The sequence below is a fragment of the Macrosteles quadrilineatus genome, unplaced genomic scaffold (genome assembly GCF_028750875.1).
Source record: "Macrosteles quadrilineatus isolate MER2022 unplaced genomic scaffold, UCM_ALF_1.0 Scaffold_4__1_contigs__length_99947679, whole genome shotgun sequence".
In the NCBI taxonomy this organism is placed as follows: domain Eukaryota; kingdom Metazoa; phylum Arthropoda; class Insecta; order Hemiptera; family Cicadellidae; genus Macrosteles; species Macrosteles quadrilineatus.
This window is the reverse complement of record NW_026542597.1, coordinates 32,998,809-33,025,824: the sequence shown is the minus strand read 5'-3', so window position 1 is coordinate 33,025,824 and position 27,016 is coordinate 32,998,809. Positions and strand designations below refer to the sequence as shown.

Below are 27,016 nucleotides of genomic sequence, written 5' to 3'. Positions count from 1 at the left end.
CAATAAATAGGTCCAAGTCCTAATACAGTATAACCATTAACCAACTTGTGTTTATATTTTTAAAAATGACCGGAAGGAAAAATTCGAAGGATTGATAATAAACAACATTATTTGACTAAATTTCTTTTGATGACTGACGTTCATGCATTCATCATTTTAATAATTCTCTCGAATTTCATTGAGTTTTGTAGCAAGTTGTTTTGGGTGGATCATTAACATCCTCCTGTCATTTGATTCCAAACTCATTAATTAACTGAAATGGCATATCACTTTCAATTAGATTGCTCATTATTGTTACTGACTACTAATGAATAAAACTTTTCCATCGGACTTAACACTTATTTTTATTAAGTATAAAACACTTATTCTGCAGTTAATTCTGTCCTAAAACACTCAAAATTAACACTTATTGTAGATTTTTTAGTTGGTTTTCAACTTACAAATATTTTCCTGGATCAACATAGATTGTTTAACTCACCTTGCTCTGCATATTTGATGGACCCTGAAAGAAAAAAAAAAGATTAATTTTAGCTAGCCTATTGATCAATATGGTTTTATTTAACTTTATTTCACGCTTGCCTATTGTAGTCAGATTTTAGATGGACTTTTAAGTATACAAATGCAAAACAAAGTGTGAAAATAAAGTTTTGAGAATTGCAAGGTTGTATTTAGTATGTTTTTTATATCTTTATGTCTATTATGAGGGAACAGTCAAATTCCAGATTTTTTCAATAACCTACGTTGAACTTATTCTACAAAACCTTTTGTAGGATAGCACTTTTTGCAACAAAAAGCAGGGTAATTTATGATATAAATATTTTATTAGGAATTTTATAAAATTCGAATAAACCTTAAAATAAAATGTTATCTCTAAGCTAAAATTTACGAGACATGGAAGATATTAATGAGATATCGGAGTGAATGTGAATATTGACTGTCATCAATGACGTCACAAGTTAACTTTAGTTTCCTATCATCAATCGATTAAGTGGTATAAAAACAATAACTTTTGCTCCAATAATAAAAAAAATACAACTTGACCATCACAATCTTCATGAATTTACAATGGTAAAGATTTATTGTTTTAAAAGAGTTCACTCATACTAAGCCAATTGCTATCGCGATTTGTTTCAATGTTTGTTTCACCCCTGACTCTGTCGTTGTACCAGTTAATGCTGCAAGTTTCACCACCCGTGGTTGGTTTATCGGATAGTCGTAGTTTATTATTAACACTGTGGGCTGATGAGCTTTCAGAGACTTTGAATAATCCTGGCGCGTTTTACGCTTCATTCAGCAATATATCTAGGTAGTTAAAACTGATTTCACCTGATACACGTCTCTCGTAACCAATAGTAAATGACAATTGTATTCACATGAAGCGAATTTGTTTTTCGTTTAAAGGGTATCTCAAAGAGATACATACGAAGGTTTCATCTACTGTTGGGATGAATGTGTTCAAGAAGGTTTTAGAATCCTATCATATAGAGCTTTGTAGACTATAGGAGCATTTTATCACACAACTACGGAATGTGTAGGCTTAGAAAATGGTGAAACATTGTCTGGATGGAGTAGAAGGTTCCAGGTATTAATAATTCTTTATAATTCGAGGTATTGTTTGTATGTATCATGGAAACACTTTCAAGATGGCTGCTCTGTAAGTAATTTAAACGGTAATATCAGTTCTGCCCCATAATACAGTTATCATACACACAGTTACTACAATTACACAGATAGTTAGCGTACAAACAATTACTAAAGGGGGTTTTACTCAAGGGTATTTAAATATTCTTCTAATTCTGAGTCTTCCTCAATCTCAAGCACTGCTAGCTGCCCTTTTTTAGAAGATTCCGACTTTCCTAAAATTTAGTGAGACTCCATTTGGGATTTTCAAAATAATTTCCTAATACTATTTCGGATTTGGCAAATATTTCCAGATCCAAGAGCATTAGGGAAACTCTCGTACAAAGAGCCAACAATGTTTTTAAATAAGCCAAATATAATCTAACTTAAAATTTAAATACCGGTATATCGTCGAGCTAAAGAATCGTTATAATATTAATTATTTTAAGAAATAGTTAAATAAAATAATTTAACTAAGTTTAGTCCTTAAAGTTAGGTTTTTAAGTATCCCGCAACAATTGTGAAAGTTTCAAAACGTATAAAGCTACGTGCTTATAATACCCTTGTTGAGCGATGCTCGGCTATCGTATAATATTCAGCCTTGTGTGTTTTATATAATTGTTCCAAAACCACAGTTACTACCTCATAGTAAGCATCACCTATTACCTGACAGCCTTCATACATGTTTTTTTTTTACAGTTAAACAGAGCACTTTTGAATAATGTATGTTTGTGCTAAAAACACTTATTTCAAGGATTTTGTAAACTTTGTATATAATATATCAAAGTATCGATACTTACCGATATATTAACATTGCTTCTATGTACAGGCGATTTTCTCAATGTTCACATCCCTACCAATTTCAAATTGGGATTAAAGCAGCCGAAGCGACATCATGTTTTGTTTTAGCCAGGGATTTGAGGTTATTAATGTGAACACGGATTTATAGCAATCATGTTAGGATTACCCTCAATTATAAAACATGAAATGTAATTATTTGTGCGCTTTTGGAATACAAATTTTACACCACGATAAGTAAAATTTACCAAGAAACAATTATAATAGATCCCCAACGTTTAAGGTTGCTTGGTACACAACGTAACTAATTTTCCTCTCCTTTCAACTTCTCGTTGGGATACAGCTCAATTGCTGCTTAAGCCTTGTTTTCGAAACATTATACCTGTCCACAATAGGTTTCCCTTAGTTACAAAAAAATAAAATAACTAGAATGATATGCTACCGAACATTTTAATAGGGAGTACATTTTCAATTTATTTCAAAGGGGTAAATCTAGTTTTCAAATAGCCCGATAAGTTACTTGTAATATCCTTTTAAAATAGTAAATATTCATTATCAGGTTTTGATTTTCGTTTACCTAAACTTAATCTTAAAGGATACTGTTGGCCGTAACGAAGTTTATTGAGAATATAATTAAGGAACATGAACCAGGCTTAACCAAAACACCTGTATTAGAGCTTCATTTTGTGTTGGGTAGGCAATTTCTAGCCATAATTAAATTGCATTTAATCATTTATAAATTATAAAGCTTCTATATTACAGTTTTGGATAATTTTAATTTTTCGGCATCCATTCATATTGTTTAAACATTTTCAATTCATTAGTAAAAAAATGTTTCCATAAAATTCATCATTACTAGAAATAAAGTAAATAATTTTATGTTTTAATGTGAGGAAACCTTTTTTATAAATAACATTTGAATTTACATTTTCATTTGTCTTTATACGTAGTTTACTTACGAGGCATTGGCTTTATCTACGCAGACGAACACATATTAGCCGGGATTTTTTCCTTTTACTGTTGTTCTTAAGTCACTTATGTATCATTGTAATTGTTATTTATGGAAAATTAATTATCTAAACCTATCTCACCTTTCTCATCGCAATAAGTATTTAGCTTGTCCGCTTTTTTTTTTGAATTTCTGGGGTACAGCAGATCATGATAAAATATTTGTTTCGTAAAATAACACAATTGTGATGTTACTAACTAATTATAATATTAAATACCAAATACTCATATTATCGAACACAAAATACTCGTACTATTGATTCATTAAATACAACTCACAAGATATTTCCACTGGTTGACCAGTATTCACTCATTTGTTTTGTACAGGATTAAACAAGCAAATCATACCTTATTTGTTTACCAAAGCTGATAAGCTTACCATAGCATTAAGCTTACAATGTTAAATTATCTGTTTGTATCTATTACCAATTAACGCTGTAAATGTCCAATTAACATTATCCCACAAGGTTATTTATGTTAAAATTTCTCCATTGGCTGTCAATACTAGAGTAGAAACAATGTTTAGCAATTATGTTTAAAATTACCAATATTATCACGAATTTTTTTACGGTAATCGTATTGCATTATTTCCTAGATTTACGGGTTCATCAGTACATCAGTACAACAGTTTCATTTTAATGACATTTTTTGATATTATGAGGGGACTTAGTCAAAGAGGCAAATACACCACCTCAATGAGAGATGCTTTTGCGCATTCGGTACGGCATTTACACAATAATTAGTTATTGATATTATAACTCATGTAATTATAAACGATATACCTTGTGCTGCTAGAAAGTATGTTCAATTTCATTTGGATACTATTCGAGTCTCGGCAATTAATAGGTTTATGTGTTAGCATAAAATTGTTGAATAAGTTTTCATCGACATATAGACTATATAAATCCAGCTGAGACCTAATAATTTGTATTTTGCACATTAAAAACTATCATTATATTGTGAAGAAGGAAAAGCAACATGGGTGGTATGGACTAGCTCTGCAGGTTACTTTATCATTTATGAACTAGTTTGTGACTTAACTACATAGCCCCTTGGTGTACAGTTAGTTGAACTCACAGCATCAGTATCTACTGACTTGTTAATATTACTTAAAATTAATCCTTCTCTCGTAAAAAATTATTTTTGAGCTACTTTGATCAACCAATTCCATTTATTATTATAGTGACAATCCTTAAGACCTGTCTAACAGGAGGGGGGGGGGGGGCGAGTAGTCTAGTTAGAGTGCGGGACCTCGATCCCTGAGGTCCAGGGTTCACATCCCGCCAAATCATCAATGAATTTTATCCAAGTGATAGCGCCAAAGCCCCTTGGCTTAGCCTGAGTAATGTAAAAAACAATCCTGGGCCCGTGCCTTGCGTCCTTGAGAAAAAAGGCCTTCATTACAAACAACAGAAATGCCCAGATTTATTTGTTTGAAATGTATAGATTGTATGAACGAATACTTGAAATTTTCCTCTAGTGGTGATTATATCAGATATGGATCTGAATCACGACCATCTTAAACCTAACTTGGGATGTGGTTATCAATTTCGTTGAAGATAATATTTTAACTAAACACACCGCAAGAGATCCGTCTTATACCTGAAGCAGGATGGCTCAAGACACATCATTAATCATATTACACCCTGGTAGAGCTTATTGACTTTTTGGCTGGTAATAAGATCGTTGGTTACTTGAACAGCTTAATAAACTTATTTATACTCATATTACTATTCTTTATACTATTTCAAGGCGGTAAAAAATCATATTTTAAAGTTGAAAACTTCACATCAGAAGATTTGGAAGCAGTCCAGTCAATCCAAATAGAAATTATCGATTGAATTTCCTTGCAATATATTTAATATATTACTATATGGTAATACATAATATGGTGTATCTATATATTTAGTAATATATATTACTTTTTCAGTTGTAAACATCTTAATTAGAAGATTTGTAAGCCATCTGATCCATCCAATTGAAAACTGTCGGTTGTATTACCATTAAATTCAATATTATAAAATAGCAATTTATATTACTGTGTTAGGTCTTGCCTCCTAATCAGAAGGTTTGTAAGCAACACAAAATAAAACTATCGTGTACTTTAGAGTGGCCATTTACCTTATGTTAAATGATGTAATAAATAGCTGATTTAAGCAGAATAGTAGCTCAGACAAAGACTAAAATTTTCTCTTTTGAAAGTCATTTTTCAGAATTACCATGATTTAGAAAATTTTCTTAAGTAAATGCCGAGGTTCTCTCTAGTTTCAAATGTCCACACAGTTTTCCACTTCTCCGGCGGATTTGAAAATGTATATTATGCCCAAAATCAATTTGGCCCCTCATAGCTTTTTGTTTATTTTAATCCATTATTTAATCTTTTAATGTTCAATATTTTAGGACTAATTGTATTTTAAATTTAAACGCGATCAAATGTCTGTACAATCTATCCAAAATTTTGAAAGTTTTAACTATCCGGAACTAAATAATTTGACTCATGTGTTCAATTTAATCCCTAACTCATGTAATATTTTCATTTTACCATATTTTAAAGCTATTAAAACAAATTTATCTACTACGAAATGGATTATAATTAATTTTTAATGTTATGTCATACATTTCTTACTTGGATTGGTATAAGATTGGTTTTATTGCTGAGTTTATTGACCCATTATTAAAAGTATTGCCAAAAAATTGATTAACAGATTCTTTTACGATGGGGCTATTTTAAATAATCGAAAAAAAAAACATTATTACGACGCGACAGTAGTGAACAATTTCTTGGATAACCTGTGTTTTACGCCATTCAAACTTGAATGGAGGACATTTATCGGGATAAAATATTACGTTTTGCGGTATTGTTTAAAAGCTTATATTATGAAGCAGTTTTTAAAAGCATTTGCTGCTCTTTAAAATCTTGTTTTTAAAGAAGTTTTATGTTTACGTATTTTTTAATATAAAAAAAACACCAATTTTTATTTCTATTCAATTTAATAAGTAGCTGTACAGATTTAGGCAAGTTTAAATGCATGTATTTTTATAAAAAATCTTATGGAGAACGCGATGGTACTGTTAAATGTTGATGAAAGTTAATAACCCGAAAAATGTGACATTTTTGCAATTATGTCAATTTATTTCAAAAAAATTAAAACCTCTCATATCTGGGGGTGTATATGAGATATATTTTTTCAAGCCATGTTCACGAGTTCCATTTATGCCCCTCTTATACAAAACAAAAATTTTAACGCTTATTCGTGACCACTCTGTATATTTGATATCATTCTTAATATATCATTATTTTCTACTTCATACATTTCATCATAAATAGATTATGGAATCGTATTCATCTTTAGCTAGGCAGTAGGCACCCAAGTGGGTTGTGTGATTATGCTCTTCAAAAACGTAAGGGTATTCAGTCGATTGTTAAACAAACGAAATATAGTTTGGGAATCCTATATTAAATTTTCAGCATATGACAACATTATAATTTTCATTGTTAAATTTTATTCTAATAATTTCTTGTAAGATGGTTTTTGAGATATAATCAACGATATGTCTCTTGATTGTATCAAACGATACAAACCAAATCTTTCAGTTTAAATGCATAGGCTAAAGTAAAAAGGTATAAATCATAAAAATCATAATAGCCTTAAAAACTGCAGGTATTAGTAATCCCTAAAAACAGTTTCATGCACTTTTTTACTTACTAAAATTATAAATGTATTTCCCCAGTAAAAAAATTGCTTCAACTGACTAAACAGCTTTGTAAAGCGAACTAAACAAGAACAGGTTGTCTTCATTTTAAGTGTCAAACTCCGATATGAAACTGTTGGAAACATCAAAACATCAAAACTCAACTCCCAACAACACCTGTGTCCACCATAACTTTCCATTATCTCCATGAAGTAAATTTCTTACGTTTATTATCACGTCACAAAGTTATAGATTGAAATGTAAATTACAGCTGAAGTATGTTACTTATTTTATATAAATAAATCAGTTGTAGTTCTAAAACACCTTTTAATGAAATAAATTATTGTAATTCAAAACACTCAGTAAATTTGAATGTATTTTAGGAAATTGGTTGATATAAAAACTAAGAAATATAATTATTAAAATGTTAAATGTTAAGATTTAAAATTGTTGTCCTGCCAATAGTTCTAATGCAATGAGATATTAAATATAAATCTGTTGGATTTAAAAGATATATGTGAATCACGTTTGTTTTTTACAATTTTAGAAAATAGTTTGTATACATCCATCTACAGAAAAGTTGTACTTGCAAAGGCAAAGGTTCTGCAAATAATATTTTTAATAACTCAGTCTTATGAATGATAGGTTCTTAGAAAACAAAAAATCATCCTATGTGTTGAAACAATCATGCAATTATTGTTTTATATTCAAGAAACTACTTACCTTTTTTATTTCAGGGTAGACTCGCCATTTGATCTGTAACAAGGAAAAATATGAAAGATTTACCTTACGACTTATTCAACAGATGTACCAACTGTCCTAGACATAATGTATTTTTTTCGTAATTACAATTTTAATGTCAAAATTTTATACAATGGTAAGTGTATAATAGGCCTACTTCATATCAAATGTAGGGGGTTTGAGCTGGTCTAGTGGCTAGAGCGCGGGACTTCGGTCCCCGAGGTCCCGGGTTCGAGTCCTGCCAAGTTACCTATGAATTATATCTAAGTGATAATGCCCACAACCCCTAGGTCTAGCCTGAAGCAATGTGAAAAACAAATCCGTGCTAGTGCCTAGCGGCCTAGGACTAAAAATATCAAATAGAATCCGTATGACAGATGTCTTTAAATGAACTTTTTTCACCAAATATTGAAGCTTTGCCTAATGCTAGGATGATGACATACAAAATTAGTTTTAATAAAGAAACGAGTACCTGAAGAAGTTGAGCCCGAGTTTAGTTAAAAGTTTTATAATTGATATCACCGATTCTATAAGCACTTTAAAGTTTCCATGAATTTAAGATTGGTTTTTTAATCGAATTGTAAATATAAATGCAACGTTGGAGCAAAAATTTAGCATCAAAGTGATGACCGTATATCAATCAGGCGGTTTGTGATTTTGAAATCTAACTGAATTCTGCCAATCATCTCACTTCTGCCAAAAATGCTGAACCAAGTTTATTATGTCACTATGAATAAAAATACACTCGATCGTGTATTCGTTGTTCTTAAATCACTCTAACCTTGTCAAAGTTCGTGCCTTTTACTTCCTAATTGACCATTGGCAAAGAATATCTATAGTTATAAAGTTAAATCCCGTTGATTGGTATATTTTAGATGAAGTTTTCTTTTATTTATAAAATATAATGTTTTGGTGAACGTATTTTGTTTCAAACTATGTTTGAAAATGTTTTCAATCGGGAAATCTTTTGACGTTTCGGCTCAAAGTTGTTCTACATATCCATAGATTGTTGTCCTGATGCCTTTTGCTCTGTTTGTTAATACAACATTGTTTATAATGTTGGGTTTAAGTACAAAAAGATAGTTGGTACAATTATTGTATTGTAATTTTAAGTAAACCCAATCGTAGGTGGGGGACTCAAGTGTCAAGTTCATAAAAATTCAAATAAAAAAATGTAATACAATATTTACCATTCTTAGTAACAATTACTTTTTTTATTTAACATATAATTTGTATACAAATAATAATTACAGTATATTTTTTCTACTAGACGATTTTTTTTTATATACGGCTGTGTCCGTATAAGCTTATTAAATGAACCACTAGAGAGAAATTTGAACAATTAGTAAAAAACCCAATTAAGTTAATAAGCTTATGAAAATACAAAAATAATTGGGTATTGAAGCTGAATAACCTTTATATTCAAGTTTTCTTTGAATAACAATTATGTTAATGTAGAATTAGAATAGTTGCCTAAAAAAAGTATACATGGAAAACTCTATAAAAATTTGTTTATCAAGGACAAAGAAATTTCATTAATTCATGTGTTATGTTTAGAATATTGACTTGTTTATTTGGTTTCCAGCAATGGAAACAATATGCACATATATGCATTTATATATATATTTGTACAGCATTGTTTAGTTTTCAAATAACCACATCTAATGGAGAATACATGCATGGGAATGTAACTGAATGCAAAACCTATAATATATAAAGGTATTTACCACCCATACACTTTTTATTTAGTTAAAAATGTAAAACATTTCAGCTTTGTGACATGGTTAGCTGCCCTCAGTCAAGTTATCGTGTAGAGCTGCACACGCAACAGTTGAATATTTTATATCATTACGTTTGTGAGGTTCAACCACTTCCACAAATATTCAAAGTTTAACCATTTGTATTGGAAAATGATATCCTTTTCTTACCAAAAGTAGATATACAAAATATATTTAACTCGTGTAGGTGCTAGAGTATCCATTTAATAATAGAATACTGAGATAGATTATTATTGCTACAGCACTGACCTATCTGTTTTGTGGTTAAGTACTATTTATTTAATGCTGTACAACATTCCTAAGTGGTATTTCTTATTAAATCCTACAATGTTAAATATGCAGGGTTAAAGTCTCAATGTAACGAATTCAAAACCTATTTCCACAGATCCGAAGGAAAAAAGCTTTGCTAATGAATCTAAAATCAACAAATTGCTTGGTTGTACAATTTAAATAGCTTAAAGTCAAACAACTGATTTCAATTTTTTGTTAAGAATCGGTAAAATAAGCTGATTGTCCATATTGTTTTCTCAAGAATTTTGCTCAAGCAAGTATGATATGAAAAAGTGTATTTTTATTTTTACATCGCTAAATTTATGTCACGCATTTGCTAAAATAAGAGCAAATCTTTTAAAGTACACAATTAATGTCGTGGCAGAAAATTAAGAAGGACTGCACATCTGCACTTTGTTCATTAATATCACCTTTCTTGTGGATACTTTTTTTTCATTTGTGGTATTATTTGACGAATTTAAATTTGCTGTAGATTATGTAGCTAGATAAGGAAGTTGCTGTAGATTATGTAGCTAGATAAGGAAGTTGCTGTAGATTATGTAGCTAGATAAGGAAGTTGCTGTAGATTATGTAGCTAGATAAGGAAGTTAGTAGATTAATATTTGTTTAATCATAGTAGGTAGTTAAGCTTTTAGTATTTTCAAAACTGCATGTTTTTAGATCTACAAAAGTAAAAAAAAAATATTATTGTCACATGCTCTGGGCCAATGTATGGCTTAAAAGCAGGGAAAATGCTCATTTTATGTTGGAGTAACAATAAAACTCCTTATAAATTATGTAAAAACTTCTAACTTATTGTGGATTAAATCAATATTTTCTTGTAGGAAACGCCATTGTATGTGGTCTTGGAAACATGTGCTGTCTCAAAAACACTGACAAGAATTCAACCCAAATTCAGATGCTATATTGAAGTTACTGTCATTAAAATCTTTTAGTAAGTTAACTGTAAAACACTTAGTCTACAATGCTGTTTTATGTTAATTTCATCATTGTTTTCATACGTCAAGAAACATCTTGTAAACTACGCTGAATTCACGGCAGACATGCTAGGATTTGGTTAGTAATTTCTAGTATTTATATTGGTTTCCCAGACTTATTCCCCCATTGAACCCACTATCGCAGAAGATTATTCATCAAAGAAATACTTGTTAAAACTATGTAAATATAATACGTAATTCAATATGTAAAAAGATAAACAAAATAGGTTTATTTTAACGATCTCGGGGTTGTGAGTTTCTCTACATTAAGTCACCTTTTAAACTATTTATTAATTCAATATACTATTGTTGAAGACTCTGTGGTAAAAGAAATTGTGTAAATGCTGTCCTTTACATGGATTAAAACTATTTGAATCAAAATATCTAGAACAAAGATATATAGTTTTAAATTTAAATCTGTTAATTTCACATAAATAATCATTAGCTATTGAAGTCACTGTAGTCTTTCTAATAATTTTTTGTTATAGAAGTCCCTGAAATACTCATAGTAAATCCCCTGTTACAGAAATCAATGAAAGGTCAGTATATGTAAAGTTAAATTAACCTTTTGTTCGATCCTGCAATTAAGTGCCGCTTTTAAGGCACACTAAAGTGTAAGCGTTCTCGTGTTAAGTGTTTAAGTGGAAAAGTGGTTCGAGTAAATTTTAAATCATACTAGGAACCTTTTTATGTGATTTTTGCTTCCCACCTGATATCTTTGGATATGAGAAGCTATAGAAAACTTGATTTTATGTTAAAATATTATAAAATTAGCATACGTCCGTGGTGTTTGTTTTCTTATTCTGGCAAAGAAATTAAAACGAACCATTTTTACTTCGGCTATTCTAATTTTATTAACAGCTGTTAAATAATGTACTTCTTTATAGCCAGAATATTTTTATAACCATAATATCTTTGGGACATTTTTAATTGAGAAAGAATCAAATGTACAATTTATTAGATAATTATTTTCTTAAATGCAACAATATTTTGATCTGTTATTCACATTTCAATTAGTTCTGATGCATAGACGACCTCACAGAGATACACTATTTGGTTTTTACTATCTTGGTTTTTGGTTTATTAATTAACAAAGTAATCTATAATAAGACCAAATAAATTACTGTTGTTTCATTCAACCCTAAGTAATATTCTGTAAGTCCCTTTCATGTAGGTAGCTTGACGATTCCATTATCTCCAAGTCAGTCACACTTGTGAGCAGAAATTGTCTCAAAACTTGTCAACAGACTGCGTTGAAAAGACAGTTAGAGAGTTTAATGGTAAATAGATTACTTCCTTTTTGTATTATGCTTAAATATACTTTTAACAAGTTATGAAACAATAGCAACGTAACAATATGATAAATTAATCAATTAAAAATTTCAAGACGTGTTAAAAGTTGTATAGTAAAAAATCAATTTGGTTCAAAATATGTTCTACTACATTGTAGTGTTATGTTATTGTAAAATCAACAAACAATTCCTTAGTCCTTTAGAAAAATATACTGATATTAATGTTTAGTAACGTCGACGGTTATCTGAAATATCTTTTAATTTGGCACACAAACTTTTTTCTTTAAATTGTGCTTAGAAAGTTAGACGTAGTAACATAAATAGTTTAATTTAAATGCACAGAATGCAAAAATCAATCAGTTTGGATGCTAATTAACATATATACATAAAGGCAGACTAGATACGATTATATAAATGTGTCAGTAGATCCTTATGCTGGTAAACTTATATAAACACCACCTTTATAACAGTCATTTGATGTAAACTCGGGTATTGGATTGTATAACTCCGTGAAAAGATTGCCGTTAATGGTCAGAGATAGATGCAAGGATACAAACGTAAGTGATTCCATTTTTATTATTTACTAGCTGTACCCGCGGGCTTTGCCCCGTTTAACTTCATAAGTATTCGCATGGCTCATTCACGTCCTGGTTGAAGTTCGTTCGCTACGCTCACTCACCTTTAGGTTGGAGCTCGTTCGCTGCGCTCACTTGCCTTTAGGTTAGCTCGTTCGCTACGCTAACTCGCCTCCAGGTTGAAGTTCGTTCGCTACGCTCACTCACCTTTTGGTTGGAAATTAGCTATTGTCATAAATAAAAAAAAAAATAATAGTGCTGCACCCTGTTGGTAATCCTTGTAACTTTTATGCTATTGAACATCATAGAACAGAACCAACTTGTTTAATTGAAACAGCTGTTAAGATTCATTAATTCCTTTTAAATATGAAAAATCATAAGGTTAACATGGGGATCTACAGAGCCACTGGGGCGGAGCCCGAAAGGATTTTTGGGATAAGAATATGCTTTAATGTTAATAGGGAATGTTAGCTATCATCATTTCAGCCCAATCCGTCCAGTAGTTTATGCGTGATTGAGCAACAAACACACACACAAACTCACAAACTATCAGATTTATAATTTTAGTAAGACGAGGTGTTAGCCCGTCCTACGTACGGGAATTCAGTAGTCAGTTAAAAACCGTGTATACAATTCAGATCAGCTAGTTTACACATATAAAGACAAAGATTCTTGCAGTTTTAATGTGAAAAATCATCTTGTAAACAAATGTTGTGTGACCAAATATGTTTTTATTCCATCATAGGCCTATACGATATGCATTTTAAATCCGATAATTTTACAATAAAACAGCAATTCTGCAATTTTTACGATGTGAAAAGCGTTGAAGTGAGATTTGCAGCCGATTCGCACAGACGCACACTGATTATAAGTAGCATACAGTAGAGAGAGTAATAGTCCATTGAGAAGTGTATAGACCTAGTCAACGATACCACCTTCCATATCATACCTGCCTCTTCCATAATTATTATCACTACAATACAACTACCATACACAATGTCCAGTAGGTCTGAATAGAAACGACCTAAAATAAAACGATAATCTATATATATAAAATCCAATGTATGTTTGTATATTTGTATGTTTGTATATTTGTATGTTTGTATATTTGTATGTTTGTCCTTTATGGACTCCGAAACCACTCGACAGATTGTAATGAAACCTTCAGGCATTATTAAGCATTATTCAAGGATGGTTTGTGTGAAGTTTGGTGCAGATCCGTCAAAAGGGCTCCGCCCCAGTGGCTCTGGAGTTTCCCATGTTAACCTTATGAGTACTCATATTTAAATGGAATTAAAGAATCTTAACAGCTGGTTCAACTAAACTATCTGATTCTGTGATGTTCAATAGCATTAAAAAGTTAATAGGTTTACCAACAGGGTGCAGCACTATATTTTTTTAATTTATGATAACAGCTAACTTGCAACCAAAAGGTGAGTGAGCGTAGCGAACGAACTTCAACCTGGAGGCGAGTTAGCGTAGCGAACGAGCTAACCTGAAGGCAAGTGAGCGCAGCGAACGAGCTCCAACCTAAAGGTGAGTGAGCGTAGCGAACGAACTTCAACAGCTAATTAGCAACCAAATGGTGAGTGAGCGTAGCGAACGAACTTTAACCAGGACATGATTGAGCCATGCGAACGAACTCATCTTGAAAATGAACGAGCATTTTACATAAATCCACACAAGGACAGGACGACGTCTGTCGGGCCAGCTAGTATCCAATAAAATTCACAGTACACATAATTTAACTTTGGTGTCCTAACATCAAAACTGATCGTCACACCTATCCTTTATATCAATTTCACTGCATTAATTGCTAAATAAATAAGTGTAAACAAAGAAAAGTAAAAACAATAACAGTTTGTTTTGAATCAGCTGTTTGGTTCAAATAACATTCATTTGAAAAAAAAAAAACTGGTCACATGTAGCAGGAATATAAAAAGTAAACACGCTAGTAAAGCTAATGACGTAATTGTCAATGTTTACTATCCATACCGTTATCAGTTCTATCCTTGATAATTACCCACCCTCATTGAATAAATGTACATCGTAATTTCCCATATTAGTTAATTTAAACTACAATATATTCATAGTTGAAATAGAAGTGATATTTTCACGATTGGGGGCGCTGATATAGGCACCCCCAAACGTAACCACAATTGAACACGATTTCATAAAAGGATGGTTTGTCTAATTGCATTATCCTAGGCACAATGTTGACGTTGTGTTCAATCTATGTCATCCATCTTTTTATCTTTGTATAAAACCCGGCTGAGGTTGTGGTGGTAATTTAAAATCGTGATTCCTGATTATTCTTGATCTTCTTTTTATGACATTAGTATTTCCGGGCCTAATCCAAACAAAGTTAAAGCAGACAAACATTAATTGTAAACTAAAAGCTACCATGAAGAATTAAAACATGTAAACATTGTTATTTTTCTATTCCTTCCTTGAAAAGTAGAGTGGTAAAATAATTTGCATTTATCCTTTTTTATTTAGACTCATGTACAGAGCCTCGATTTGTACTGTGGTTTTAATTAATTTTGGTCTAACTATTTTAAACTGTGGTCTAATTATCTCTACTAATCTTACTTATTTCCTATAATTTACGTAATACGTAATACGTATCAATGACAAAATAAGTGTAAATAAAATAACCTCATAGTTCCATAGTTTATATTTAACCAGCTGTTAGTTAAAACAAATTATATTGCTCTAAAACAAATCGAAGATTACAAAGATTGTTTTTAAAAAATAATTTGAACATCCTAGTATTTTACTATGTATAATTTAATTAATCTGTCATCCTCTTACAGAAGAATTGAATGTATCAATGATTAGCATTACACATAGTATAAATAAGTCAACCCTAAATATGTCTTTACATTTTTATACAAATGCTGAATTTGTGTCACAAAAGCTTAATGTTTACAGCTGTTATGTTAAGCATATTATTTTATGCCAAAAGCTAGTTTAGAATCTTAGCGTCGGCTGCTAGACTTTTTAAAAATTAAAACTTAATTTCTAAAAAACTGGGACCCTAAACTAAATTTATGGCTTCGACATTCCCTAGTTCTCAAAATTATATTTCTTTCAACACAAAAATCATGAAAATCCGTCGAGTGGTTGATTCAGAATCGTGAAATAAAAAAACACTGTTTCGTTTTAATATTATAGATAGTCTTAGTAAAAATTCATACTAAGTTTCATGTGTTTTAACGTTATACAAAACCAACTCGTTAAATCATAGTTGGCATGTACAAACATATTTCAGTAAACTTTATTTTTTGGTGGAACCCTTTGTTGTTAAATTAGTTGTAGTAATGCTTGTACTGAAATTGGTTACATATAACTAGGGATTTACAAAGTAAACTCTCATTAAAATTCCTTTTTTACTGTATGAGTCAAAAGCCTGTAAGTATTCGAAAATCCTGTGAATTCTCAATTTTAAACTGTATTACACTGTATTAAACTGTATTGTTATTGTCTTTACTACCCCCAAAGTCATTAACACAGCTTTTGGGGCTATAAAAGCCCTATAAACATCTAGGCTATCTGTTTTGAAGCTATACAATTTGTAATAATCCATAATAAATTTAAATGAATTTTCTGAGGAAACATATCTTCCAGTTAGGTTAGGATTGAGATTAAATCCCTACAAGCCTCTCCCACAGCTTAGCCCCATCATTCAGATGAACGATATCAAAAGATGCCACATCATTAACCGCAGAGAAATTATCTGTTTTCAAATAGTTTCCTCTCATATTGAAGCGGTTTTTGTTCACACCACAAATTACAGATTCTGACTCCATCCTAACGTGTTCGTTTCCATTTTAAATACTTTCTCATTACATCTGATCTTCAAGTCCTTTTAGTTTGAAGGCCTCGAAATCGTTTGTGCTTAACTCCCTAATGCAGCATATAATGTAATTAAGATGTATCTATCTATATATTAATAGGCAAGCATGTTTCTTTAAAACCTTTTTTCTCAGCTCGTGTGTATCGTACGGAAAATCTACGCATACCGTTAGAAAGCTATTTTCCTGTAGGTGTGCAGAATCCCTTTATAAACTAAAATAGGCACAAAAATAAGCACAAAAAATGAATTTGAAATTTTAAAAAATTAACATGGGTTTTATGGGTTGCTATGGTGATGACGAAATAACAACAAAATATAAACAGAAAATCAAAACAAATGGAAGACATTCCAATCACATGTTTTATTTAACAGTGTGGGGTGAAAATAGAGAAGTTTGCACAAAACATACTTTTGGTCGATTTTTCGACCACGGGGCGTGCTCTCGTTCCTATTATTCTGTACATGCTTTAACAAATTATGTTTACTTCTTTTCATATACACAATAGAAGGTCTATAAAACTATAAATTATTTAGGTTTGAGGGGTGATAGTAATAACTGGAGACACTGTTTAAACTTAGGAGTTATGAACAATTAAGTAATGCTACCTTAAAATTACCTAATTATAGTATGGTTATTGTCATTTTGTACTACAACACTCCCTCCTTTATAATATTAAAGATTTTAATTCAGGTACTTTTAAAGTGTTTATCTGTATACAATAAAAACCGTGTAGCTTGTTAAATGAAGGGGAAATAATGACGGTTTTATATTTCATATCTTAGTTACTGTTTCTGTTGGAAAATCAACAAGTAATTTTTTCATCACTTAAATTAAATTATCATTGCATTGACACAGACATTATAATTGAGATTTATGTTGACCGTGTATACAAATGAGGATGTATACGCTACACAATTCATAACAAATTCATAAATAAACAATTAAAAAATAATCAACTAGAGTCGTTAGTTTATTATTATTTGTCTCTACTTTATTGTTAAATAATTTGTTTACTTATTAGTAATATACATTTAGTTACTATAAGTCCACTGAAGCTAAAAGCTGCTTTTCACATATCATGTTACTTACATGTTTCTTTGTTGTTTCTGCCACCAAAAACAAGATTGTTTAAAACTTTCCTTAGAATACAATAAGTACATGTGAAAATAGTTTGTTTGTATATTATATTCAAAACTCCATAACAATGCTCATTAAATTTATTCATGTTTGTAAACATTTTCTTCAAACCACGTCAAATCTTATTAAAACCTATTATTATAAATTCAAATTTTAAAACTATTATAAGTTTATACTATAAAAGCTTACGAAAATATTCGGTGACTTGAAACCTCGTAGTTTAACATTATCAGCCTTTTCTACTCGACTAGCTTCTCAAGGCCGCAATGAGGCGATGCCGTGCTGAGCGTCAGTAAATTAATAAACTCAGTAAACTGCGTATACCTAATCAAGTGGAATCATATATTAACATATTTAAGGGCGTAACCGTTTGCAAATGCTCAATTCATGAAATCCTATAAGGCCCATTACAAGCTTTAAAGTGATATTATGACATAATTTAACGTAGACAAGGTTACAGTAAAGTTATAGCATGGCCATTTTGTGGGTATGCTTTGTATGTTGGCCTTAACAATTAAGTAATCTTACCCTTAAGTCAATCAAATTTCCAGATGTGTTATAATGAAAAGCAAACATCTCTTACTAACAGGGTGTTTTAACAATAATTTACGTTGCAAATTCCGGAGCACATAGTTTCTAGTTATAATGATACCAAACTTGTATTTTCGTTATGTATTCAGCTATTATTAATATAGTCTTCAAATAGTTTAACAGTTGAAAATACCATTAGAAACTCTGAAGACCGTAATAGTAATAATGTTGATACAATTTACAAATTGAAAACTTTAAGGTATGAGTTTCTGAACATCAGCAAGAAAATATCATACTTTCATTTTAAACTACCCTTTAAATACCCAGTGCAGCAAGAAACGATAAACTCCTACGAGTAACAGTTGAAATTACAAATTGTAAACCATAGGAAAACCTTTGCAAGTTTTGGATCGATGAGTATATAACTTACGTTCTTAGCGTACTAATATTTTATTTATCTTTACAGGTTCTCATAGTAATCCAAAATCAGACCAAAAGACATAGTTTTTTTTTCTTCAAAGCGTTTTTCATAAATGTTTAATTACCACTAGCGTGCACACCAACAAAAAGTCTATTGAATATATTTCGAATTATTTTGCAAGTGAAATTGAATCCAGCTATTCTTCATTTACGTTATTAAATCTCTGGCAAAATCATAATTTTACTTTAACAAATAATTGATATTTTTAACCCCGTAGGGTGCATCCTATTAGGTACCTTGTCATTTTATGATATTCATAAACCACAAAATATTACGTTATATGAAATGCACTGTACAACAGTTTAAAATTGTAATTGGAGTTCGTACCAAAAGAATAAATACTAATGATTGAATGAAAACTTTAAAAAACAAAGCATTGTTTATCCATTTATCAAAATATAAATCTGAGTTTGACAATTTGATGGCAACCAAATAAATATTTTCGTTTAGAGTTCAACCGTCGCTCAGTACAAGCCAATGAATGCTCAAAGCATTGTAAAATCCATCACAGCCAATTAGGCTACGTATTGTACATTAAATTTAGCTTAAAGAATCACTTAGCATGAAATATAAAAATCTTTACTCATTTCAAGCCCTGAAATCTTTCATATGTCATGGGAGTTATCAGAATTATGTGCGTTGGGCTAGTGTTTAAAATAATATAAAACTTCAGACACCTTTAAAGGTATTTACATGGTCGCGTAAGTTATTTTATTTTGACTCGTAAAATGCACAGTATCAATCTTGGTTATTAAATGTTTCACTACACTTAATTGGGTTCTCTAATACATTAAAACTAAAACATTCAAGCATGTGACAAATATAATAGCTTATATAAATATTGTGTTAATTAATAAAACAATACAGCTAATAACCCCACACTCATCTCGCAAACATGTTAGCTTATTCGAATGGTTTATTTGCAATCAAAGTAAACAATGAGTTAAAATAAAATGAAACCTAAATTTAAATTTCAATGGCTGAGTCAACATTAGGGGGTGTTAAAAGTACATCAAACATTGGTTAGCTTGAAGTATACATTTTTCTGAATATTTAATGTATTACATTTACATTGCATTGTGACTTTCATTTTATATTTTGAGTTAAATACCTACAAAAAATTAAAATAATTCCCGGATATAAACTGATTTTCTTTATTTGATTCTCACCATACCATGCACACATGTTTGTGGTTAAAACTCTTATTTATTAAAATAGTCTATTGTTTTAACTGATTTTTATACTAATCATATTGATAGTTGCAGTTACTTTGGGGAAGCGAGCCGGTCTAGTGGAAGAGCTCGGGATTTTGGAGCCCGAGGTCCCGGGTTCAAGTCCTGCCAATCACCAATGGATTTTATCCTCGTGATAATGCCAAATCCGCCTATTACTAACCGGAAGTAAGCTGTAAAATATTTCCAGGCTTGAACCCAGCATCCTAGGGTGTGAAGTTGGGCCATAAAAAAAACAAATTTGAGAACTGAGTTATTAAGAGAGATTAGAAAGTGTAGTGGATGCTGATCTGAAGGTTTCGATTTGGTAATTCCATAGGTACCATAGGTACGATAGGTTCCATAGGTTCCATATGTTCTATAAGTAGGTATTACATAGGTTGTTCTTAAAATTTTTTTATTTTTATATCTCATATTCTTTAAGTGTCCAGATTTTGCCTTTACTTCATGATTTTAAAATTGCTCGGCTATCATTGACGGCACCCATGAAATTGTTTAAATAATAATATAAGCTGTCCAATGGCTGATATTTGTGCTTTTCTGTATTGTGTTTGTGTCGTCGTTAACTTGATTACATACACATTTGCTTCACAGATTTCTCAGGAAATTGGCTCCTTTGTACATAATCTTCGCCTTTTACACGGATAAAGTGTCGTAACTAGTTGCTGAAGTTCGTTAATCACCAAAGGTATGCTCTTATAAAGCAAGGTGAAGGAAATGTGCTTATCTTAACTTTCATTTCATCAAAGAATGTTTAATTTCCCCAAAACCCTAATTTGTACAACATTTTGTTGTAAAATGTTGTGAATCTAAGTTTTATTCTTGAAACATTTCTACAGATTTTTAGTTTTTTTTTTATTGTACACTATTATTTTGTTAAAGGTATATTTTGTAGTGATGTTAGTACCTACCACTGAATCTAAACCTAATTTCAGTTCCCACCTTGTCCCATTGTTATAATAAACACCCTAGAGAAAGTTATTGTATTTACTCTGATGATTTGAAGCATCAGACAAGTACTATACTTGTGTAAAACTAAAATATCCAATTATTTGCGAGTGGGGGTAGGATGACAAAAACCACATACTAGCTCAAATAGATAGCTTAGGGTAACGCACACTGAGGTAAATATTGGATAAGAATGACTTTTTTGTAGACTTTAGAATAAACCTAGGGCTTTTTATGTCAAAATTGCCTATTTCAAAAATAGGATGTAACTTTGCAACATCTAATTTATTTGCTAATGTACTTAACCTACTTAAACAACATTTACCCTTATACCTATCAAATAAACACTTATTTGACTGAGACTTTTGGCTAGAGCTAAGGGAAGGGATAAAAAATATATTTCTATGATTTCAGCCTACCTGATTCAGGAAGCCCACCAAGTGTCATGTTTCCTATTACTCTTTGCTACTTGATCTTGGCTTTTACAGAAGGGATTGAAATAAATATAGTTATTAACGTTTTGCTATCGTTACGTTTGTATAAGATTATACTTTTTGTAGGTAGTTTTTATACATTTTGGAAACCGGAAGGTTATTAGAGTATGTTTGATAACTGATAACACCATGCGTGAGGCAGTTCATGTTTGTCAAATGTTTTTCTCTCATATTTCAGGCCACAGTTTACTTCATGCTATTATTGTTTATAACATCAGAGCAAAAACTGTGAATAAAAATTTAAATCTAGGTCGCACCCTTGACGCTAACTCAAACGTTGCCTTAAACATATTTTTATGTAGTCTTATAATTTATTTATGCGTAATGGTTCAGAAGTTATAGTTTATAATGTCTGTCTGGGAGGCTTAAATTATGATACTAACACCATGAATTGTTTCTTACCTTTACTTTTCTTAAAAATACCTTCTTACTTTTCTTTATGACCAATCTAAAACCTGTTTGTTTGCTCTTTCTAAAAACATGACAAACACCGACTTCTTTAGCTAAATATTTTTAGTAACTAATGATATAAAATACCTCGTACTTAGCTATTAAAACAATCTTATAAATTTATAGAAAAACACGATGCATAAATTAAAAACTTATAGCAGACGGCGTAACTTTAAAATTACCTCAATTCATAACAATTTAAACTGTCTATAAATAATATCAATTTAAATTGATTATAAAACGAATGTAATTTGATTTATATATTATATGGTGTAAGCAATGCAATAAGTATTTCTCCGAATACAGTGACATTACAATACATTTTATGGATTTGATTGGTTTGAAGGAAAATAGTGTTGCTCTGGGGTACTCTTTCAGACCACTAAGTTAGTTTACTAAGTTTGAACTTGTGTTTAATAGTTGACATGTATAAAATCTATGTATATCCAGATTTCCTCGATAATGTAAATTAAAATGTATTTTCAATTATTTTGGTTTTCTCAGTTTATTATCTTTACTACCCTTATTGATACACTTATCAAATGCAAACAAACAAATATTAAATACAAAATTGTTATACTGATCCGAAGATTAAAGAGCTTAATTTAGCACAAAGTGGAAAGGTAATAATTACGGTTTAAGTATTTAATAAACTAATAAAACTCATTACTGAATAGTTTATTGGATAATTAGTTTTGCTTAATAAAACCTAATAAGCGGTTGGTATATTATGTTATGGTGTCGAAATCAAGGGTTTTTAAATCCTACCAATACTTTGGAGTTTTAGTCATTAACAATAAAACTATTAATGTCAGTAATAAGCATATGACATGAAACTTTGAGCATAAGTGTGTATTTTTAATACATGAAGAACAAGAAACCCATTTAAGTGAAATCCGAAGTGAATGTAAGACTATAATAACTGCTTTAAATTATAATGGTTAACACTGCATTGGAGCAAGTAAAAAAAAAGAAGAAAATACCAGTGGATTATGTTATGTATGTAAATTATGTTTGGTTCAATTTGAGTGTGGTCCAACTGCAGGGTCTGTGAACTGTAACTGATTACTGTAATCCTATCAGCTGGTGAAGGTCAGTGGGGCCAGATCAACGCGATTACGAATATATTTTGCCTCTATAACATGTGGTTTTCAAGAATTTACGGTTTTTTGTGATTCGTCACAAAACTTCGTTTACTATTATGGTGTTGCTCACAATGAAATAAGGTTTGTGCAAAGCTCTAGTTGGATGTAGTTCATAGGCTCCACACAGTTTAAGGCATTGAGTATTATGTTTATACTCAATGGTTTAAGGTAAAGATTGCCATAGTAGCTTTATACATTTTACACACGAAACAAAAAATGAGCACTTAACAACAATGTAATTTAAGCAAAATTTGCTATTTAAGATAAAGCATAACCATTTATTCGTCCCACGACAAAATGTTACAAGCCAGAAGATATTGTTATCCGGACAGAAGAAGACAAATGAATGCCACATCAGGTGATTGAATAATCGTCGTTTCATCCGACAATTAACTGTGTTTCTAATACAAAATGTATAGATTTTTCTATACATTTAGATATTTACCTCCAAAGTGCATAGCTTTTTTTTACTGGTTGATTTGTATATTTGAAAAGTCATTTAAATCATTTAAAGAAGTTAAATATGTGAGTCATAACATATGCAAATACATAAGAAATAATTCAAGGAAATAAAGTGAAGTGGTTAGTCTGTGGTGTCACGACCTAGAAACATTAACGATATAAACGCATTTAGTGTGTAAAAAAGTAAAACCTTTTTGAAAGTATATACGGTAAAAGGTAGTTTTTTTTTCATCAAACGTGGTTTAAAATTACAACACTTTAAATAAAGCTAAGAAAATCTAGCACTACTTTCAACAAACTTAGTACGGTATACGAAATACATATAATTGACCATTTTAGAATTATTTCAGAAGTTGTCAACTCAAGATGGATACTTTTTAAAATAAATGAAGTAATTATAAATACAAGGCGTAAACTAAAATCGTTAAATGCAATTACGTTGTTCAATCCTCTATATAATACCAAAAAAATATACTCACCCATAGTAACAAAGTATATAAAAACACTGTACGGAAGCTGTTTGCACTATTGGGCAATTAGTGTAAAGTAGGGACCATCTGGGTTTGGTCACTTAACGAAATACATTTTCTCAATATATCAGACCAACATATCCTAGCCAGTGTGCAATGTAGTTTTTAGTAATTAATTTTTATCAGTAAATCTAATTTTTGCAGACAACGATAGTATGACGTGCATTTTACTTTAGTTAGTTATAACATTGCGTACTTTTATTATAACACTTAATCTCCTAAGACATTTTGACATGATCAATAAAAGATTTTGTTAAATAAACTACCATATACTGCATATTGCTCACTTAAAATGATAAATAATTCATTGCCACAACCTTAATTTTCACTTTACTTATTTGACATGTTGTTTCTAAGTAATATGAACGGAAACGAGGTAATTTATCATAGCTGAGAAAGCTTTTTATTGTATAAAAATGTTCAAACATGCAGAAAAATAGTTAAAAAGCTACCAAAAGTCTGTTGTTGTTACTTGTTGTACATTGCACAGTAAAAATACAAGATGTAAATTTAATTACATTACTCCTATGTTTCAATTCAATTTTCCACTATCATAATATAAAGAGTAAAAAATTTAAATATTATTTTTGCATAAAATATATTGTACAATGCATTAGGCTAATGTAATTAATTTCAACATAGAGTGACATGAATATTTATGCATTAGTCAGAGTTTGCTATGGTACAACACACCATTATGTGAATTATCCAACAAAGAAATCACAGCCAATGAATATTTCAATAAACAACTTAAAGAATATTCTTCCATGCATTACTTAAAAATAATATCGATAGTGGAAATAATTCATAGCATAAATACAAGCAGGTAGGAATAAAAGTATTTAGTTGGAAGTGAGTTGAAAGTGGAGCGTATTTTAAGAAGCGTTTTGACCCTTTTTTGGTACTACCACTTGTAAAATTTTTCCCAACACGTCCATTTAGTGCCAACATTACCTAATATATTTTGAAATAACTTGAAGTCCGTGTTTTTATGGACACAACCTATTTTTTTATATAAGAAAATATAGTAAAGTAAAAGCAGCAACACGTTTAATTCTGTTTGAAAATAATATAAAATAACATTCTTACTATAATCTATAAAATCATCTATACGCTTTAAAAATGTGTCAGTTTATGTAACAAGGTACAACAGACATGCAACAAAAGAAATAAAATAAAGTGTACAAAGGAATTGTATTAACCTCGCTAAGTATTTAAGCAATATGTGTTTTACCTTTACCTATACAAAGTAAAATCTCGGGTTTCAATTAAAATTGACTTACCCAGGCCTAAATAATTACCATAATTACTCCAGCCCAAAAAGGGATAATTTGAGGTGGAGAGGACTTTGTAAAAGGCACTTTGTACCTCAATCTTAACATGCTTTCTTTCATAATTATGCTTTATATGTGTTTCCTTTTAGACAGCGATAAGACTTACTTAGCGTTTAAGTGTATTTTGTGAAATATTGCAATTTATCACTTAAGTAGTGATATTTTAGTCTAAGATTATCTTGCATTCCCCTAAAAACATATACTTGTTTTAAATTGTGTATAATTGTTTTAAATATTTTGAGCATTATAGAAAATTTTTAAAATGTATTACCCCGATTAAAAAAGCAATGATGATAATTTACAATCTTCAATATTTTGTGTGTTGACTTATGTGTTATTAAATCCAGTCAAACTTTATTTTGTATTATATAAAAAAAAACAAAAAAAACTGACCTATGTACTGTTAGACAATCCTAATTGCTATAAGATACGGTGATTATTCCTTCACCAGACCCGACAGTCATTTGTCTTACTTTGTCTGATAACAATATCTTCTGGGCTGGAACACTGTAATTACAATGACAAACATAAATTCTCAAAACACTTTTACCTGAAAATTTCATTATGTTAAAAAATTTAAATACAAATAAAAAATTTAATTTTGCTTTGAAACACATTCCTAAATTCATTTGTCCCTTTGTATAACCTTAATTGTTAAGTTTCACTGGATATATTAATTGCATTTAATTTAAAAATGTATTACTAATGCTACTTCCATCGTCTTTTAAGGGGACAATTCAGGAGACAATAAAGGAGACAAACTTAAATCCAAATAAATAATTTATTCTCTCCTAGAAGTAAATTAATATTCTTTAAATGAAAGGATATACAGCAAAAGGGTGAGCTACGAACCACCACAGGGCGTTAAATAGAGGAACTGGACGAATAAAAAGTCAAAGACTTTAGAGCAGAAGTTCCGGAAAGATGATAAAAATTATTACGTGAAAAAAAATCAATTTGTTTCTTTAAATAATGTATTCTTCTTAAGCACCTTATGTGAAATCTACCTCCTGTCCTAGCGGCAATTACCTTGATTTTTTTTTCTTCCTATCAAAAAGAAAACGGCCATCCATGCAATGTAAGTAAATATTTTATTATTTTTCATTTACAATTTTTTTATTGTTTAGTATTGGTATTTATATTTGTCTATAATTTATTTAGGTTTTGTTTTGATCCCTTTTTTTGCAATGTTAGTTTTGATGTTATTATTTTCACGATTTCTTTTATTCACACTAATATTAATTTATCAAAAAAAAAATTGTTTCTCTTTAGATTGAAAATAATTTAAGTTAATTATTGTTAGAAATAAAAACAAAGATTCATTGCAATAACATTTGAACTTCCTCGAACAAAGCTATACCGCGATTTAGCACAAAACCAGTAAGAGTAATGCAATTTATGCCATGAAATATCAAATTTATTACCAATAAATCAACGTTTGTTTACTTGATACGTTAGCTTTCATGTTAAACTGATACAACAACATTGTAATGCTGAATGTATGGAATTGTATGTATTTTGGGTTTACCCTTAACCAATATATGTTACATTAATATATTAATGTTGCCAAAACTTGACCAAAATGATTGAACTGCTAATCAAAGTAATAATTGTATTGGAACCATGCATTTTATAATGC

At 30.4% G+C, this 27,016-nt stretch overlaps 1 protein-coding gene across 4 annotated transcripts in view; it reads right to left on the bottom strand.

Moving 5' to 3' along the window:
• Window positions 1–27,016, bottom strand: part of LOC128991846 (uncharacterized) — a 208,890-nt gene that overhangs the window by 39,141 nt on the left and 142,733 nt on the right. For all 4 annotated transcript variants that reach the window (XM_054415058.1, XM_054415062.1, XM_054415059.1 and 1 more), the window contains 2 exons: window positions 7,843–7,875; window positions 479–502 (listed from right to left, as the gene is read on the bottom strand). In XM_054415058.1, coding sequence (XP_054271033.1) covers window positions 479–490 — 12 coding nt within the window. In that variant the 5' untranslated portion in view covers window positions 491–502; window positions 7,843–7,875. The remainder of the gene's footprint in view (window positions 1–478; window positions 503–7,842; window positions 7,876–27,016) is intronic.